Genomic DNA, 17,029 nt, shown 5'->3' with positions numbered 1-17,029 from the left:
ATTACATTTTTAGTTTCAAATGAAGGTGATCAGATCTCTAGACAATGGTCTTCTCATCTCTAGGTTTCACAGCAGTTCTTCAAAAGTACGTATTGGCAGAATGAGGAGGTCTCCATGTGGTATACGGTACGTTTTGATGCATTTTGACACTATATTATTATTTTTTTACAGAGGTAAAGTGTATACTTGTACATATTATGAAATATTTTTTCTGTTCAAGGAGTCTTACACTGGTATGCCTCAAGTGTGACTTTGTGGCAGACGCCTCTGGCTCTGACCAGATGACTGAACATTTGCTCAGCAGGCCAAACCACACCTGCCAGATCATCATGGAGCCAGGTATCATACTCCGCCTTGAACTTACTGCAGAAATATCAGTTTTCCTTTGTTACAAATGTCAAATTTTCTTACATGCCGTTTTTACATTTTAAAGTTGCAAATGGAGGATCAGAAATGAACTGGTAAGAAAATAATTTTCTTGTTTAAGCACATGCACCACTGTTAAACAGCCCAAAGACACATCAGAAAAATAAAAAAAATGACAAACCAGTATAGGCACATGAGATTCCATTAGGCATTTGATGTTGTTTTTTTGTCTCTTAAAGAGTAGTTCACCCAAAAATGAAAATTACCCTCATGCCATCCCAGATTTGTATGACTTTTTCTTCTGCTGAACAAAAAGATTTTTAGAAGAATATCTCAGCTCTGTAGGTCCATAAAATGCAAGTGAATGGTGACCAGAACGTTTTAGAGCAGAAAAGCCTAAAAAGCACAAAGGCAGCAGAAAAGTAATCCACAAGACTCCAGTTGTTAAATATATCTCTTCAGAATTGATATGATAGGTGTGGGTGAGAAACAGATCAATATTGAAGTCCTTTTTTTACTATAAATTCCTGCCTAGTAGGTGGCGATATGCACAAAGAATGCGAATTGCCAGGAACAAAGTGAAAGTGGAGATTTATTGTAAAAAAAGGACTTAAATTTTGATCTGTTTCTCACCCACACCTATCATATCAATTCTGAAGACATGGATTTAATCACTGGAGTCATGTGAATTTATTTTATGACGTCTTTATGTACTTTTGGAACTTCAAAATTTGGTCACCATTCACCTGCATTGTATGGACCTACAGAGCTGAGATAATCTTATAAAATCTTAATTTGTGTTCTGCAGAAGAAAGAAAGTCATGCACATCTGGGATGGCATGAGGGTGAGTAAATGATGAGTGTTTATTTTTGGGTGAACTGTCTTAGCTATTTATAATACTTTAGTTTTTGTAAGTGTTTTATACTGTAATTATGTTGTATAAAATATTGAATTTTGTTGCTTTTGTCATGTTGTTAATTATTTTCTACGAATTGATGCCTCTTTTAAAAAGTTGGGGTTTTACTTGAAATGTTTTGGCATACTTTTTCTTTGCTCTCATTGTTAGCTGTATGATGTATTGGTGTACAATGACACCATATGCTTATTTGTATTTTTGTTAAATGTAGAGGTTAGGGCTGTGAAAAGAGGAGATTAAAAATAGACTGGGAGTGTAGCTTGCCTGATTGAGACAAATTACCTTTTCTGATGTAACAGGGGTGTGAATACAGACCCCCTAACCCGGAGTTGTTTGGAAATATCATTTATTGTAAGAAATTAATCTATATTTTCATTAGTGTAATTGGTATTCAGGATTAATTAGTTTTGGCATTAATTAAGGCTGGAGAGCACATCCTTATTAATGTGGACCACAGAGAGGGGTCCTTGTGAGTAGCTGTGAGGGGCAAGTGGAAGAATTACTGTTCACTTACTGTTAGTTCTGTCTCTTTCTAATTGGAAATACCAATAAAGTTGTCAACTTTGCTCATACTTTAGACTGTTTACGAAAAACGAATTAGAATTAAAATGGAATAAAATTGGAATGTGTCCCCCTGTTGTTTGCTAGGATTTATGCTGTGGTTTGTAAATCATTCAAACGAGGGCTTTTGAGTGAATCTCAAGAAATCTGCCAAGATCATGTCCAGGTCATATTTCACCTCAAAATCAAAAAGAAATTACATTTTAAAGGAAAAGCCTTGTATTTTTGACCATCAAGCATCATGACTATGTATTTTAAGACAATTATGCAAAACAGTATGTATTATTTCAACAGTAAACTGTCTGTATTATGGAAGTATTTGTTGTAAAGCTCTTTCTTTATGCTAATTTAAATCAAATATTTATTTTGTTATTATTAAATCTTTGTATTGCTTAACAATTTCAAATGATGGGAATTTCACACACACAAAAATAAAACCTCAAAGTGAAATGTCTGGATGCATTACAGTATATAGGCGGAACATTTTCTTAATTGTCATAAAAATAAAATCACAATCCCAAAAATCTTAATTATCCTAAATAAAGACTTCCGTTACTTTGGGAAATATAGCGTCTTTTTCTTTTGGGGTGAAATGTAACCTGGACACTGCTATTGTAACTAAAAAAGTTTGATTGTATATCAGTCAGGTGACTTGACAGCTTGCAAATCTTTAAGGAGATTTATGTATCACTCCTGTTTCATTTTTCTTTGCTTTTCTCTTGTTGTTTGACTTCATCATTCAGGCTAATGGAGATCCAAGATGATTCTGAACATCTCTCCATTAAGGCAGATTCTGAGATTATGGATCGGGATGAGACTGAACCCCTTCAAATTACTGATATAAAACCCTTACCAAACAATTACAACACAAAGGAGGATGGGTTACAGGTTCTTGAGACTGAACAAAGTGATCCAGACAAGGTGAATGATGAGACCGTGAAGACCACACCCAATGATGTCTCAGGACAGGAATCGCCCAAGAGCCTTCCCCCTCACTCACCCTCTGAGGCTCCTGTCAGCCCCCTTTGTTCCCCCTCAGATGAGAGTGGTGTAACACCATCTGACTTTCTATGTTCAACTGATGGAACAAAGTCTGTGAACGCAGACATGCAGCTGGAAGCTCTCACTCCATCCAAGGTCCTGGAAGACGATTCCTCGAAGAACTCTCAAGAGGAGATGGACGGTTAACAGCAACCCATTGTACAATAGAATGAGGAACCTTTGAAGCATAGCAAGACTCTAGAAGCAGCAGTTTCCTGCTGACCGTCTCTCTTTTTTCCCTTTTTTTTTTAAAATATGCATTATTAGATGAAAACATTCTGTTGGTGCTAAAACATGAGTTCAAAAATAATTGTTTCTGTATAACTACAATATTACTGTACTTAAAGGTTAGTCAAGAAGCGACCTCTAGTTTGAAATTTAGCTGTAATGGCAGTAATAAGTGTGAATGTTCTTATACATATGATTGTTTTTAAGTCATTTTGCCCATAATTGTTGTCTCTATTTGACTACAGATGATCACAGTAAAACACAGACTTGGAGCTTATATGCACATCTTCCTTTTCAAGTTCAGCATTTTCTCAGTATACTGTACGTAGGAATAAAATGCCTCATAAGAAATATTTTTTTAGATTTATGTTTAATATTTTATGGTTGGATGTACTCGATCAGGATAGGACCCTGAATTGATGATCACCTCTCCATTGATTGATTGAGACTGAAAGAGATTTTCAATGTATAGATTTCCTTCATTTGTCTTGATCAGTAATAAACTTTTATAACATATTAATTGGAGTGGTGTTCTGTTCTTACATATAATATAATACTGGGGAATCATCAACTTTTTCTCAACCTTTGCTCAGTTGTAACTGTGATGCTTTTGCTTCATTTGGTGAAGAGCACCCACTTGTGGTAGCATGCATGCATATATTTTGCTGGATAATAACAGCCAAGTAATCGATGGACAATTGTTTTTTCCTCTGAAATGTATAGATTTCGAATTTATAGAAATGCTTTGTTATAAAAGCATATCTTTTATTGACAAATAAGGTTGTTCAAGGTGATAAAAAACTTTTAAATAACTAATTTAAAACGTCAAATGTTATATTTATGTACTTCATGTCATATATATACAATATTTATAGCATTTAAAAAAAGAATAAAAAAATGTCAAGTGGTGTGAGCATCAAGTAAAAGGTATTGAAACACCTTGAATACACTAATAATAATCAATAATTTAAAAAAAAAAAGTTATATAAACTGTCGCAATTGTTAGGCAAGGGAGTATTCTGACATTATTTCCATGCTCATTTTCTAGCTTCAAACCATATAAACTTGAATGCTTATTGATTCAATCATTTTCATGTGATATATATTTGTGTAATGAGGGAGGGTGTGGCGTAAGGTCGCATTTGTCGGTCGTACACGTCTCTGTTCATTATATTTGTATATTATTGGAAATGTATAAAAGGTTAACAATTGTATAAATGTAAGTGCATATACATAAAAGGCATTAGCAATTGATAAAATTTTTTATTAATGGTTACTCCTTCTGACCTGTAAATGTACCTCTTCATAAAAAGTCAAAAACATTTTTGTTTGTCACAAAAATGTTTTTTATTATTATTTCTAGGCTATTATAACAGAAATATACACGACAGAATGGCTAACTGGAGGTTTCTTTACACCACGTGACTACCTTTGTAGACAAAATAAAATTCTTCACTGCTTTTTTAAATAAGAATATATTATTCCAAACTACGTGTCAAACCAATGTATTTTTTATTTTTATTTTAGCTTTTAATTTTTTTTTTTTTTTACTGTCCCCCGGTTGCACCAGGTTTTTTACTTTAAGCTCTAGCAAAAAAAAATATCAAAATAACTCTGGATTTGGAAATTAAAAACATCATAATGCAGGTGTAGTTAAAAAAAATTATATGGGCTGACAGGTTCAAGCTGACAGAAAACTTGTCAGACCAACTGATGTTTTTCTAATCGTCTACTGTTCAGATTTGGTGAGCCTGTGCCCACTGCAGCCTCAGTTTCCTGTTCTAAGCTGACAGTAGTGATACACGGAGGGGTCTTCTGCTGCTGTAGCTCATCCATTTCAATGCACAACGTGTTGTGTGCAAAAAATGCTTTTCTGCTGGTGGATGTGAACATTAACTGAAGGTGCTGGCCCCTATCTGCATGATTTTAAGCATTAAACTGCAGCCATATGATTGGCTGATTAAATAATTGCATGAATAAGTAGGTGCACAGGTGTACCCAATAAAGTTGTGTGTGTGTGTGTGTGTGTGTGTGTATATATGCATTTTTCTTTTTTACAAAGAGGTTTTTTGAGTCAAGTAATATTAATTTTCAAGTTTTCTTAGTGTAGATCAATAAATTTGCCTTTTCATTAAATTTTCAAAATATATAGGTGTATTTATATACATTTAGACATGTTTCACAATAAGGTGTCCACATTTTATTTGTTTAATTTTTTGACAGAATGCTAAAGCGGAAGTGACGCCATTAACATGGCGGCCGACACATGAGTATGTGTGTACATACCGCTTTACCATAACCTTGCTACAGTCATCAGCTGGTTTACTAAAACGGATTATTTTATTTTTATTCGCCTTATTGTGAAAAATATCTGGAAAATCTTGACTAAAAGGATAATGAAATGTTACAGTGACTCTACTGGGACTCTTCGTGTTGATTAAGTTATATGTCTGTAATTAAGGTGTCGGTAGCTATAATGATAGTGTCTGTCGCTTTTTAAGCCTTATATTACAGGATGTGGAACCTTAACTATTTAAAAGTCATAAATCATGGACGTTTACTCTCACAAGGACTTTGCAGGAAATGTATCGGACGGTGGATTTCGACATGTCTTCGTCAAAGTCATGTTAGACACAGGAGAGACGCATTTCTCTTAAACAGACGCACATCTTTTGTAAGTCAAACACAACCTGTTTCAAAACCACCCTGGCGAATATTGTTCTTTGGAAGTGACGATTTTGCAGTGGAATCGTTGAAAATGCTACATGCATCTCGGTAATGATGTCCAGTTTGTATTAGTACAACTCCATTTTGTGCTATCATCTTTTTCATTATTCATTATTTAATTGTTTTGCTTTGTAGAGATGACACAAAAGCTGAAGTCATAGATTCTCTTGAGGTCGTGACGTTGTCCAGTGATGCTCCAGTGTGGAAGTATGCAGAGCAGCACAAACTTCCGATTCATCAATGGCCAGATGTGAACTTAAGTGCACAGTTTGATGTGGGTGTGGTGGTGTCCTTTGGCTGTTTACTTAAGGAGAGCATCATCAACAAAATGCCATAGTAAGAAATGGGCATGTAGTTATAGTGTGCTTGTGTTCAAAATGTTTTGAACAGCATGAACTCATTAGAATTTTATGTGATTTTTTTTTCCACAGTGGGATCCTGAATGTGCACCCTAGTCTTTTGCCACGGTGGCGGGGACCTGCTCCAATCTTCCATACAGTCCTACATGGTGACTGTGTCACGGGAGTAACTATAATGCAAATAAGACCCAAGAGGTAAAGGCTATCTAATTGTGTAGGATAGGACTAAAAGAAAAGATGCATTAAAGAATAAGTAACATTGCAAAACAGAATATGTTGCAAAATATTCCTATAATGTATTTTATATGATTTCAGATTTGATGTGGGCCCCATTCTCCAACAAGAGCTGTATGAGGTTCCAAAGAACTGCACTGCTGATGAGCTGGGAGCCACTTTGGCATTTGTGGGTGCCAGAATGGTAATTTCTTCCCAACTTTGTAAATTTGAAGATCTGTAATGGCAATTTGTTGTGTTTTTAGTTTAAATTTAACATAAAATGTTATTGTGTAAAGTTTTCAGCTTAAGTTTTCTATATTTTTGTCACTAAGATCCAGAAGGTAAACCGAGATGATTATTTATTTACATATTGTGTGTGTGTGTGTCGGTGGGTTGTGCTGTTCCATTAAAGGGATAGTTCACATAAAAATACATAGTAGTATGTAGATAGTAACACAAAATTCTCCCACCATTTTCTCACCCTGATGCCATCCCAAATGTGTATGACTTTCTTTCCTCTGCACACAATTTTAGAAAAATATTTTGGCTCTTGTTGGACCATACAGTGCAAGTGAATGGTGAGCAAAATGTTACAGAAGCTCCAAAAAGCAGCATGAAAGTTATCAATAACACTCCAGTGATTTAATCCACATCTCTTTAAGCGATCCGATCAGTTTTGGATGAGAACAGACTAAAATGTATCTCCTTTTTCACTATAAATCTTGACAGCAGTCACTAGACACGGTCATGATTTCTAGCTCGATTATACTTCCTAACGCCATCTAGTGCTCTGCGTATAGGAAGTACAATCGAGCTTGAAATCATGATCATGCCCAGAGACTGCAATGGCAAGATGTGCTGTGAAAAAGGAGTTACATTTTGGTCTGTTCTTACCCAAAATAATTTGGATAACTTCAGAAGACCTAGATTTTTATGGATTAACTCTGTTTCCTTTCTGTGCTTTTGGAGCTTCAAAGTTTTGGTCACCATTCACTTGCATTGTATGTAAAAACAGAGCTGAAATATTCTTCTAAAAATCTGTGTTTGTGTTCAGCAGAAGAAAGAAATTCATACACATCAGGGGCAACATGAAAGTGAGTAAATTATGAGAGAATTTTCCTTTTTAGGTGAACTATTACTTTAACAGTTTCTCAAATTAATTGGAAGGTCATGTTATGTTTGTAATCTTTTGTGTCATATCATTTATATCAATAGTTAATGGACACACTAAGACACCTTCCAGAGAGGATAGCAAATAGAAAGGAGCAACCTAAAGAGGGTGCAACCTTCGGTAAGCATGTTATTTTAAGTAATAACCTCCCACCCATGTAAAAAAGGATCTTCAAACAGATAATCTACATTATACATCAATCTACTATGTTATTATCTTAAGCTCCCAAAATCAGTTCCAGAATGGCCTGGGTAACATGGGAAGAGTACAGCTGTGATTACATTGATCGACTATGTCGAGCTATTGGATCTCGGGTAAGATTTTTTTTTTTTTTTTTTACATCATTTATGTTTTAATCATCTTTAGACAAAGTGTTAATATCTGTTTTTATATGACCAGATTCCTTTGAAAACCATATGGATGGGAAATCCCATTAAACTCTTGGACTTTGTTGGCAAATGGAGTATGCCTTTTCCAGGTAACAGGAGTTGCCTAACTCATTTTGTTTTTTGGCTAGTTGATAAACTTACCAAGAATATCTATTGAAAATAGTGCAATAAGTGGTCATGTTTTCTTTGCATTTGCAGATTTATCTGCAGTGCCTGGGTCTGTCTGTTATCAGAAAGAATCAAATACCCTGCTGGTTCGCTGCAAGGTATGCACTCAAGGTTACGAGATGGTACCTACCAAATTGGGTTTTCAGCATGCAATGATATATGACAGCACACAATATATTATAACAAAATAATTTAACAGAAATAGTATTTTACTACAGTGGTCATTCTAATGGTTCAGTGACCGTTGAGATTGACAACTCCAATTCTGAAAAAGTTCGGACAGTATGAAAAATGTGAATAAAAACAAAATGGATTTATTGGGATAATGGGCTTGGAATAACTTTAGTAAACCTTTGTTTTTAAACACCACTTGCCACTGCATCAACAGATGCAAGTTAAGACTTTACTATGTAAAGCAGAAGCCAACAATCAAACACTATCCAGAAGCACTGCCGACTTCTCTGGTCTCGGACTCATCTTAGATGGAAAGTAGAACTGTGGTTTTTGGTCTGAAGAGCCAACATTTCAAAACGTTTTTGAAAAACAAAGTTGTCGTGTTATCCGGGCCAAAGAGCAATAGACCATCCAAGCTGTTATCAGTGTCAGGTCCAAAAGCCCTGTGTTAGTGCCCATGGCATTGGTAACTCACACATCTGTGAGAACACCATAAATGCAGACTAGGGATGTGCATCTCCATAACTGGGGCCGATGCGATACGCATCTCGATGCATAGCCAACAATACAATACATTAAAGATACATATGAAGCGGCTACGATGCAGTGCGATACGATTTAAATTTGATTAAACACAATGCGATTCAATGCAATACGATGCAATGGGGAAAAATATGATGCTATGCAATTCAATATGGTAGGCTACAGATAGTTTGCTTTTATTTCTTTGGTTCAGATAGACAGTAAATCATAAATTAACTTAAGTGCCTTCTGACTTCTAACGCATGGACCTTTCACAAAAAGGCCTTTTGTAGTGCAAAAAAAAAAGATTAAATAAAACCAGACGTTATTTTCCTGTTCTGTCTCCAGTTACACTTTTAACAGTTCACACATTTAACAGTGACACAATTTAAGGATGCTCAGGGATGAACAATTAAGAAATGTTCTGTATTTACCTTATTCTGATGACTTGCACTGAATGGAATCAGACCGTTTTGCATAATCTGGGCAGTAGCTGCTGGTAGCAGGTCTCAAACTCTGCTAGTTTCGCAATTTCACGCTCCGTTCTCAGAAACCCTTGGAAGGCGTGAACCTAGTTGTCATGGCAACTGAATAAACGAAATCTTGCCTGGTCTAAATTTACTCGTCAAGTGCAAGTCAGACAGAAACTAAAGGAAGGAAAGACATTATAATTAGTTTTATTAAAATTTATTGAGAACACATTTAAATTTTGTGCGATCTACCAGCATTGCCTTTACGATCGACATATGTGACTGTCAGGACACGCCTCGGTCTCCGTAGTGTTGTTATACGTCATGTTCACGTAGCTGCAGTGGTGATGAGAGAATGTGCTGGTGAAACCGTTTAGAGAGGAGAAATCAATCTACATATAATATATGGTCACAAATTATTGGTCACTTTACAAATATAGCGCATCTACTAATAATTATATATAAATAAAAAAACGATGCCTTGCAATACAAATGCCAACTTGTATCTGATGCACACTTTGTTTAAATCGATGCATTGTTAACTTTTATGCCGATGCACCGATACGAATCGGTGAATCTTACCATCCCTAATGCAGACAGATATGTAAAAATTTTGCAGCAGCATATACTGCCATCCAGCACCATCTTTTCCAGGGGCATCCTGGCATTTTCAGCAGGACAACTTCAAACCACATGCTGGTCGAATAAGCAGAGATTGTGAGTGCTAGATTGGCTTTCCCGCATTCCCGACCATCTCCAGTTGAGAATGTGTGGTGCATTATTAAGCGCACAATACGGCAATGAAGAACCCGTACAAGTGTGCAGCTAAAGATCTACATAATGGATGAATGGGGGAAAATTCCACTTTCTAAACTTAACAAACTTGTGTCTTCAGTACCTAAATGCGTAATAAGTATTATTACAATAAATGGTGATGTTTCACAGTGGTAAACACTCGACTGTCCCAACTTTTTTGGAATTTTGCAATCATCTGATTTGAAATTACTTCACATATAAAAAAAATAAAAATTATTCACAAGATTAATCATCATATAATGTTTAGTTGTTGTGCTTTCATTATAGTAAATGGTGAATATAATTTACAAATAACTCCTTTTGTTTTATTAGTATTTTTCATACTGTCCCAACTTCTTCGGAATAAGGGTTGTATTAGAAGTACATTGTTTTGCATTGTACTAGCCTTAATGGAATATTCCATGTTCAAAACAAGTTAAGCTCAATCGACAGCATTTGTGGCATAATGTTGATTACTACTTTTCTTGCAAAAATCAAAGTTACAGTAAGGCACTTACAATTTTTGGAGGGACTGAAAATGGTTCAAGGAACGAAAACTGAAAACAAACAAAATATTTTGCAGAACGTAACCGAAAATGGGAACTAAATAATTTGTAATTGTTCCATAGTGAAAACGTTATTTGGAAATGCTAGTAACTGATCATAAACGGTTAATTTCGTTCCAATATTTTTTTCATGAAACCAAAGGCTTTACTGCAGTAAATATTTGGAATTACACCACTTCGTGTTGCCTGAAAAAACATGTGATTTGATCCTGAAGGAAGCTGCTGCATCAAACATTTCTTTGCCTAAATGTCGCATTCTGTGAATGAAGACCTTTTTAAAAACTATGTATAATTACTACATTTACTATATGTATGGCTAATCCAGATGCAAGGAAAATATTATTAGAGGTAAAAAGTACATTTCTCAGATGTTTTCACTGAATTATTGTTAGATATTATGTATTAATACAGATGTGATGCTGCCGGCTTTTGAGTGAGAAGCCGGGTTAATTAAAAATGTAAATTGTACTGAGTTAACGGTGTGCTTGTTATGATTTCTATGCTGATAAATTCACCACACCAGAAAGATTTTATAGCTTATTTTCACTTATTTTGGTGAGGCAAGTGTCTTACTTTGGACTTGTTTTCCAGACCTGATTGCTTGTTACTCTTGCTAGATCTGGCAACCCAGCCACTGGTATTTCACCCACCCTTTGTGCAGAGTCATTTATAAATAACATTATTAACCGTTCTTTTATTTTGTCCTGAATGGTTACCAGTTGGAAAGGAGGCTGCAGATCTTCCGAACAGGAAAGCAAAAATACTGTTTTACCGGTTTAAAGGGAGAAATGTGAAATTTATACATGTATAAATGCACTTACATTAATTCTTCTGTTAAAACTCATGTGTTATTTGAGCTGTAAATTTGTTTAAATGGTAATTTTAGGGTTTGTTGAGATATCACACTAAAGTCATGTTAACTCACATTTTGTGTATGTCTTTTGGCTATACTTTTAACAGCGATAATTTTTATGTTAACGATTCAAAATATTTTTTTTGTGCTAATCAACATTATTCCACAAATTCGGTTGATTGAGCTTAACTTTTATTGAACCCGAAATATTCCTTTAACTGAACTGTTGTACATTTAACATTGTGTAATAAGACATTCTCATGTCTCTGTCTCTTTTTCCACACAATTTCTCTGTAAGGATGGCTGGGTTGGGTTCAAAACAGTGAATTTCAAGAAAAGGTTGTCCGCCGCCGATTTCTTTAATGGATATCTCCACCAGAGTGTGCTGAAGAAATCTCCCTCCCCAAACACCTGTCTCTTCCATAGTAACAAAGAGAGATGTCAGTCTCCAGGAGGACTGGACAGCAGGCCTAACATGCTACTGCAGAAGAAAACTTCACTTTGAAGCCTAGCTTTTTTGCAATCATGAATAAATTATCAATCTCAATCAATTGCTCTAATTAAAAAACAACAACATTTGTCTGTTTTAAGACAGTGTTGTATTTAGTAAAAGGCTATGTATGTGCATTTGTACAGTGAAGAGTTGAATGAATGTAAACACAATAAAATTTGTTTTTAATTCATTTATATTTGTATGGTTGTTCTGCTTCGTGACTTTTGGTTTTATATCTTAAAATGCTATTATAATATAGTATTACATAATTTTAAAAGCTGTTATATTATTTGAAAACTCAATGCTAAAAAACGTATAATGTTTTGGCAGCTGCTGCCACATAAGCCCCGCCTTCTTGGGGTGGCGGTCTTTCAGCAAATACTGCTCTCTCATTGGCCGAAACCTTTGTTTATTTTCGCTTCCGAAGTCATGTTCGGTTTCATTTAGAACTTGTCAAATCCGAGGACCGCTGTGAAACCGTCAACATCGCCTCGCATTTCAACGTAGTAAGTTATCATTGGGGGGAATGCCGATTAGCTCCGCGTTATGGCACGAAACTAAAGAGCTCCAATATTCTTGAAACTGAGTCTAATTTGCTTCGGTGGTTATTGGATTGACCGAATAGTTGAATAAAAGTGTTTTGTTTACACTGAGCTAACGTATAGCGGCTAGCGTTTGCCCACTCAGCCTACTCACAATCTTATATATTTAGAAATGGCAAGTGTTTTGGCAACTAATATATTTAGTTCTTTGGTGTTTTTAGAATTTGATGTGTACGGTTATGTAATGGCTGTTGTTATGCTTGTTTGCACATGTTATGATGTGTTCACAGGTGTAGTGCTTTGAGACCGTTATCTGGTGTCTTGATACATACATAGACTGTGTGCCGTTACATTTACACGTGTATATTTATCAGACGCTACTTCAGCACATTCTGTGCTTTTGACATTTCAAACTGGTTACTATTTGCAATAGAGTGTATAATATATAAAGTAGATGATGCATATGTAGGGCTTATGTCCAGGTTATGTTTGTGCTCCTTATCCAGTTGAACAGCTGTAAATGGAGATTTTGAGCTCGTAATACTAATGAACTTCTAATGCTTTGTTCAGATGAGGGATAATCGTGTTAAGTATGAGAACCAGCTTTACCTAAAATAACACATGTGCCAAGAGCAGAATGGATTCATGTGGTCATTAGGAATATTTGGATGAATACAGAGTAAAAAGTGGTTGTAATAGGGGCATAAAGAATATAATTTGTCATGTTGTACTCCTATTATAAAACTAATGCCTTAAAGGAATATTCCGGGTTCAATACAAGGTAAGCACAATCGACAGCATTTGTGGCATAATGTTGATTAGCACAAAAAATAATTTCGATTTGTCACTGCTTTTTCTTAAAAAAAAAAAAAAAAAAAAAATGGAGGTTACAGTGAGGCACTTACAATTGAAGTGAATGGGGCCAATTTTTTGATAATCTAAAGGCAGAAATGTGAAGCTTATAATTTTATAAGAGCACTTAATTGAATTCTTCTGTTAAAACTTGTGTTATTTGAGCTGTAAAGTTGTTTAAATCATAATTCTTACAGTAGTTTCAGGGTTTGTTGACCTTACATCGTCATGGCAACAAAGCTGCAAAATTGGCTATAACTTTACACAGAAAAGGTTAGTAAGTGATTTTATCACACTGAAATCATGTTAACATGCATATTGTTTATGTCTTGTGGCTATACTTTTAAAACAGGGAGTATTTTAACTAGTGGTGCACCAGAAAACAAAAACAACCAAAAATGTTCATTGACAGCTGGCTCAGCCTTATTTCACTATTATAGACTGGATATTTAGTACAGTACAGAAAGGTTAATGATACATAATACTGATAATAGTTAAAAAAAATAAAAAGATACGAATAATAAAGACATCGACATTGGTTGGGGGAACACAGTTTCCATAATATAAGTCTGCATCAAGTCAAGTACATTTGAATTGGCGCACACCATTGTTGAAATTTATTCATTCTTAACTGTAGCATAGCAGTCATTTTTTCCATAGAGTACACTTGTTTTAGTCTCTGTGTCCTTTGTGTTAAAGTAGGTGCATGGGGTTTCATCCAGTTCACCGTGATAATTTTCCTGGCAGTCATAAAGTGTAAAAGTATGTGTAATATGTACAATTGATTTTTATTAAACATACCAGGAGGGGTTCCATCAAGCAGAAAAACCAATGGAATCTTAGGCATATCTAATCCTAGGATCTTAATTTCCCCCTTTATCTGTTCCCAATACTGTTTGATTCTTGGACAATCCCAGAAAATGTGTGTGTGGTCCCCTATCATTCCTCACGTCATCCTCAATAATTATGTTTATCTAAAATTCCCATTGTCTTTTTATATGTAAAGTATTATCTGAATCCTGCGTTAATTTGTTTTATAAATGTGAGATACATGTAATAACATTGATTAATATCCATCCATCCATCCATCGTCAACCGCTTATCCTGATTGATTAATATATGCTGTAAAAATATATTGTTCATTGTTTGTTCATGATACCTAATGAATTAACTAACGTTAAAGAAATTAAACCTTTTTACTAAGTGTTACCAAAATTACATTAATTGTGAATTGCTAACATTTATTTGTATTGAACAGTTATTAAAAGTTCTGTTGCCAATATCAAAAGGTCATTGTGACAAACTGGCAACCAAAAACCTTGAGAGCATCACACACAGTAGAGATACTTTCAAAAATAAGAAAAATATATCCATTCCAAGCTTTTAAACTGCTCCAGTTAGAAATCATTAATATCTGTGATTTGTTTACTGTCTGTCTTTGACTTCTTGTAACACAAATCACTAATTATTAAGCAAATGCATGAAGACGCGGTGCCGTTATTGAAGGTTAAACAGTTACTTCTGTTATTAGTGGTAATGTGTCCAATTTAAATCGGGAAGCTCAAAGAAGAACCTGACATGAGTGACTGTTGAGATATTGAGAGCACCTGGAGAGCCGAATGTTTGATTAACACCTTGAGTGAGCATATTGAAGAGAGTGAAGCTGAAAGTGCTCATGATCGCTCAAACAGTCAAATTGTCACGACGCGTGTTACATCACGTAAACTCTAGAAAATGTTCAACTTAATATTAATACACATGTAATTTTTACACATTTTAAAAAACAAATGCCGTTTACCTATAGGCCCCATTGACTTCCATTGTAATTTCTTCACTGGAACCCCAATTTTATATTTTTTTATTTTTTTTAAGAAAAGGAGGGACAAGTTGAAATTGTATTCGTTGTAATCAGTTTTGCCACAAATGCTGTTTATTGAGCTTTTACTTGTATTGAACCCAGAATATTCCTTTTTGCCCCCAATTTTTATACATTTTTTTACTCTCACTCATGTTGTTCCATACCCATATTACTTTCTTTCTTCCTGGGAACTCACAAGGAGATGTTAGGCAGAATGATTGTCTCAGTCCCCATTCACTTACAGTGTATGGGAAAAAAAGATGTAATGTAAGTTAATTGTGACTGAGAATAACATACAGCCTAACATCTCCTTTTTTTCAGAGAAAAAAAAGAAAGTCATACCGTTTGAGACATCTGAGAGTGGGTAAATGATGACAGAATTGTCATTTTGGGGGAAAATATTCCATTAAAGACTATAGAAAGCTTACATCTACAGTATTTTGGGGGCTTACAGTGTAGATTTAACAATGTTGTTAATGTAGTATTTGTGATGAGACAACTCATGTGATTTTCTGGGCTTATTAGCCCTGATTGTGAATTTGTTTTACTACTTCACAACAGTGGAGTGAAATTAGAGGCAGGGGTGTAATTATTATTTTAGTGTCATTGATATTCTCTCGCTTGTGCCTTATTGGTGTTAGTTTGCATTAGTTCATTAGAGACTGTTTCCATAACAAAAAAAAGAAAATATTTCATAAAATTCTGTATCAAGGTTTATCTATCAACTGGCTTTAAGTGTAAAGTGGGAGTTCATTTAGTTTGCCACATGTTACAAGTTGGTTGCCATGGCACAAATGTATTTGAAATCTCTGAGAACAGACCTGTGGCCACTAGAGAATTTGTTGACATGAGAGCATAAGCTGTAACATGAGTGCAAGCATGATAATTACAATTGCCTGCTTAATTCTGTCTGTTTACAGGGTCTGCAGTGACCATCAGCCAATCCTCCTTGAGCTAAAACAAACATCAGGCTTCATCATTTCATCTTTCTGTTCACTCTATGAGGAGCTGGAGACTATCCCTTCTGAAATAAGCTGGACAAAATAAAAATAAACAACCTAAGAAAGAATGAGTCACCAGTCCACCACTTCACATCTATCCCAATAACTATCTACCTGCACTTGGGCTATCCTCGTCCAATCTGCCCTCAACCTCAATCTCTCACACTCATACGCACTCTGCCAGTGACCCCACTGCGGCTCCTGCAGGCTGGGTACGGAGCTGGTCTGGCCGCGTGCCCCTCCAGCTCTGCGTGTTAGTGTGAGATGGCGCGGCAGGAAGCAGAGGGTTGCTGCCGCTGTGGACTGTAATGTCAGAGCCCAGTATCCCCGGCGAGAGCCAGTGCGGCGCTCCCAGATTCTTCGTGGGCTGCGCAGAGGATGAGAGCGAGGGCCTGGATAACTATGCCAGCATGAGGACAGAAATGGAGCTGTACGAACATGACCTGGAGGATGACTCGGTATGGACAGAGTGCACATCAATTAAGGATCTGGCCTAATTGGGGTGGGGGTAACCACAGTTAATGGTAGGGTTGCCAACTTTCTACCAGCTTTAAATGCAGGACTTTTTTTTTTTTCAGTGGATCTCTGGCGTGAGATGCTGCACAAAGAGGTCCATCTAGAGCTTGTTTACATAGGAAAATATTAGAAAAATGGTGCAGGCCGATGCAGAAACAGCTTCAGAGTGAACTGCCCCTAATATGCTTAGAACCAAATTTCTATCAATCTTCACTTTTTATAAACGCTTGTCAAAAGAACAAAG

At 35.7% G+C, this 17,029-nt stretch overlaps 3 protein-coding genes across 8 annotated transcripts in view; all 3 read left to right on the top strand.

Annotated features, from left to right (window-relative positions):
* LOC127663399 (zinc finger protein 280D-like) overlaps positions 1-3,564 on the top strand; it is a 31,151-nt gene extending 27,587 nt beyond the window's left edge. Inside the window, exons 15-18 of the mRNA XM_052154974.1 lie at positions 64-126; positions 221-339; positions 434-461; positions 2,588-3,564. Coding sequence (XP_052010934.1) covers positions 64-126; positions 221-339; positions 434-461; positions 2,588-3,032 — 655 coding nt within the window. The 3' untranslated portion in view covers positions 3,033-3,564. The remainder of the gene's footprint in view (positions 1-63; positions 127-220; positions 340-433; positions 462-2,587) is intronic.
* Positions 3,565-5,377: 1,813 nt separating this feature from the next.
* Positions 5,378-12,177, top strand: LOC127660986 (methionyl-tRNA formyltransferase, mitochondrial-like). The gene is made up of 9 exons (XM_052151504.1): positions 5,378-5,888; positions 5,976-6,176; positions 6,272-6,394; positions 6,515-6,617; positions 7,631-7,706; positions 7,809-7,900; positions 7,986-8,064; positions 8,174-8,241; positions 11,822-12,177. Exons 1-9 carry the CDS (start codon positions 5,629-5,631, stop codon positions 12,026-12,028), a joined length of 1,209 nt encoding a protein of 402 aa, XP_052007464.1. The 5' UTR covers positions 5,378-5,628; the 3' UTR covers positions 12,029-12,177.
* A 281-nt stretch (positions 12,178-12,458) lies between these two features.
* LOC127657372 (inositol hexakisphosphate and diphosphoinositol-pentakisphosphate kinase 1-like) overlaps positions 12,459-17,029 on the top strand; it is a 49,245-nt gene continuing 44,674 nt past the window's right edge. For 5 of the 6 annotated variants that reach the window (XM_052146129.1, XM_052146144.1, XM_052146153.1 and 2 more), the window contains exons 1-2: positions 12,459-12,522; positions 16,189-16,727. In XM_052146129.1, the coding sequence (XP_052002089.1) occupies positions 16,578-16,727 (150 nt within the window). In that variant the 5' untranslated portion in view covers positions 12,459-12,522; positions 16,189-16,577. The other variant, XM_052146168.1, reaches the window with a different exon arrangement.

Source organism: Xyrauchen texanus, chromosome 2 (assembly GCF_025860055.1).
Source record: "Xyrauchen texanus isolate HMW12.3.18 chromosome 2, RBS_HiC_50CHRs, whole genome shotgun sequence".
NCBI lineage: Eukaryota > Metazoa > Chordata > Actinopteri > Cypriniformes > Catostomidae > Xyrauchen > Xyrauchen texanus.
This window is presented reverse-complemented; position numbering and strand designations above follow the sequence as displayed.

Bases quoted from the DNA above. Each gene is read 5' to 3' on its own strand.
- LOC127660986 (XM_052151504.1), top strand. From the start codon at position 5,629: ATGTGGAACCTTAACTATTTAAAAGTCATAAATCATGGACGTTTACTC. The intron at 6,618-7,630 runs GTAATTTCTTCC...TTATATCAATAG, and splicing joins CATTTGTGGGTGCCAGAATG to TTAATGGACACACTAAGACA. The intron at 7,707-7,808 runs GTAAGCATGTTA...TATTATCTTAAG, and splicing joins TAAAGAGGGTGCAACCTTCG to CTCCCAAAATCAGTTCCAGA.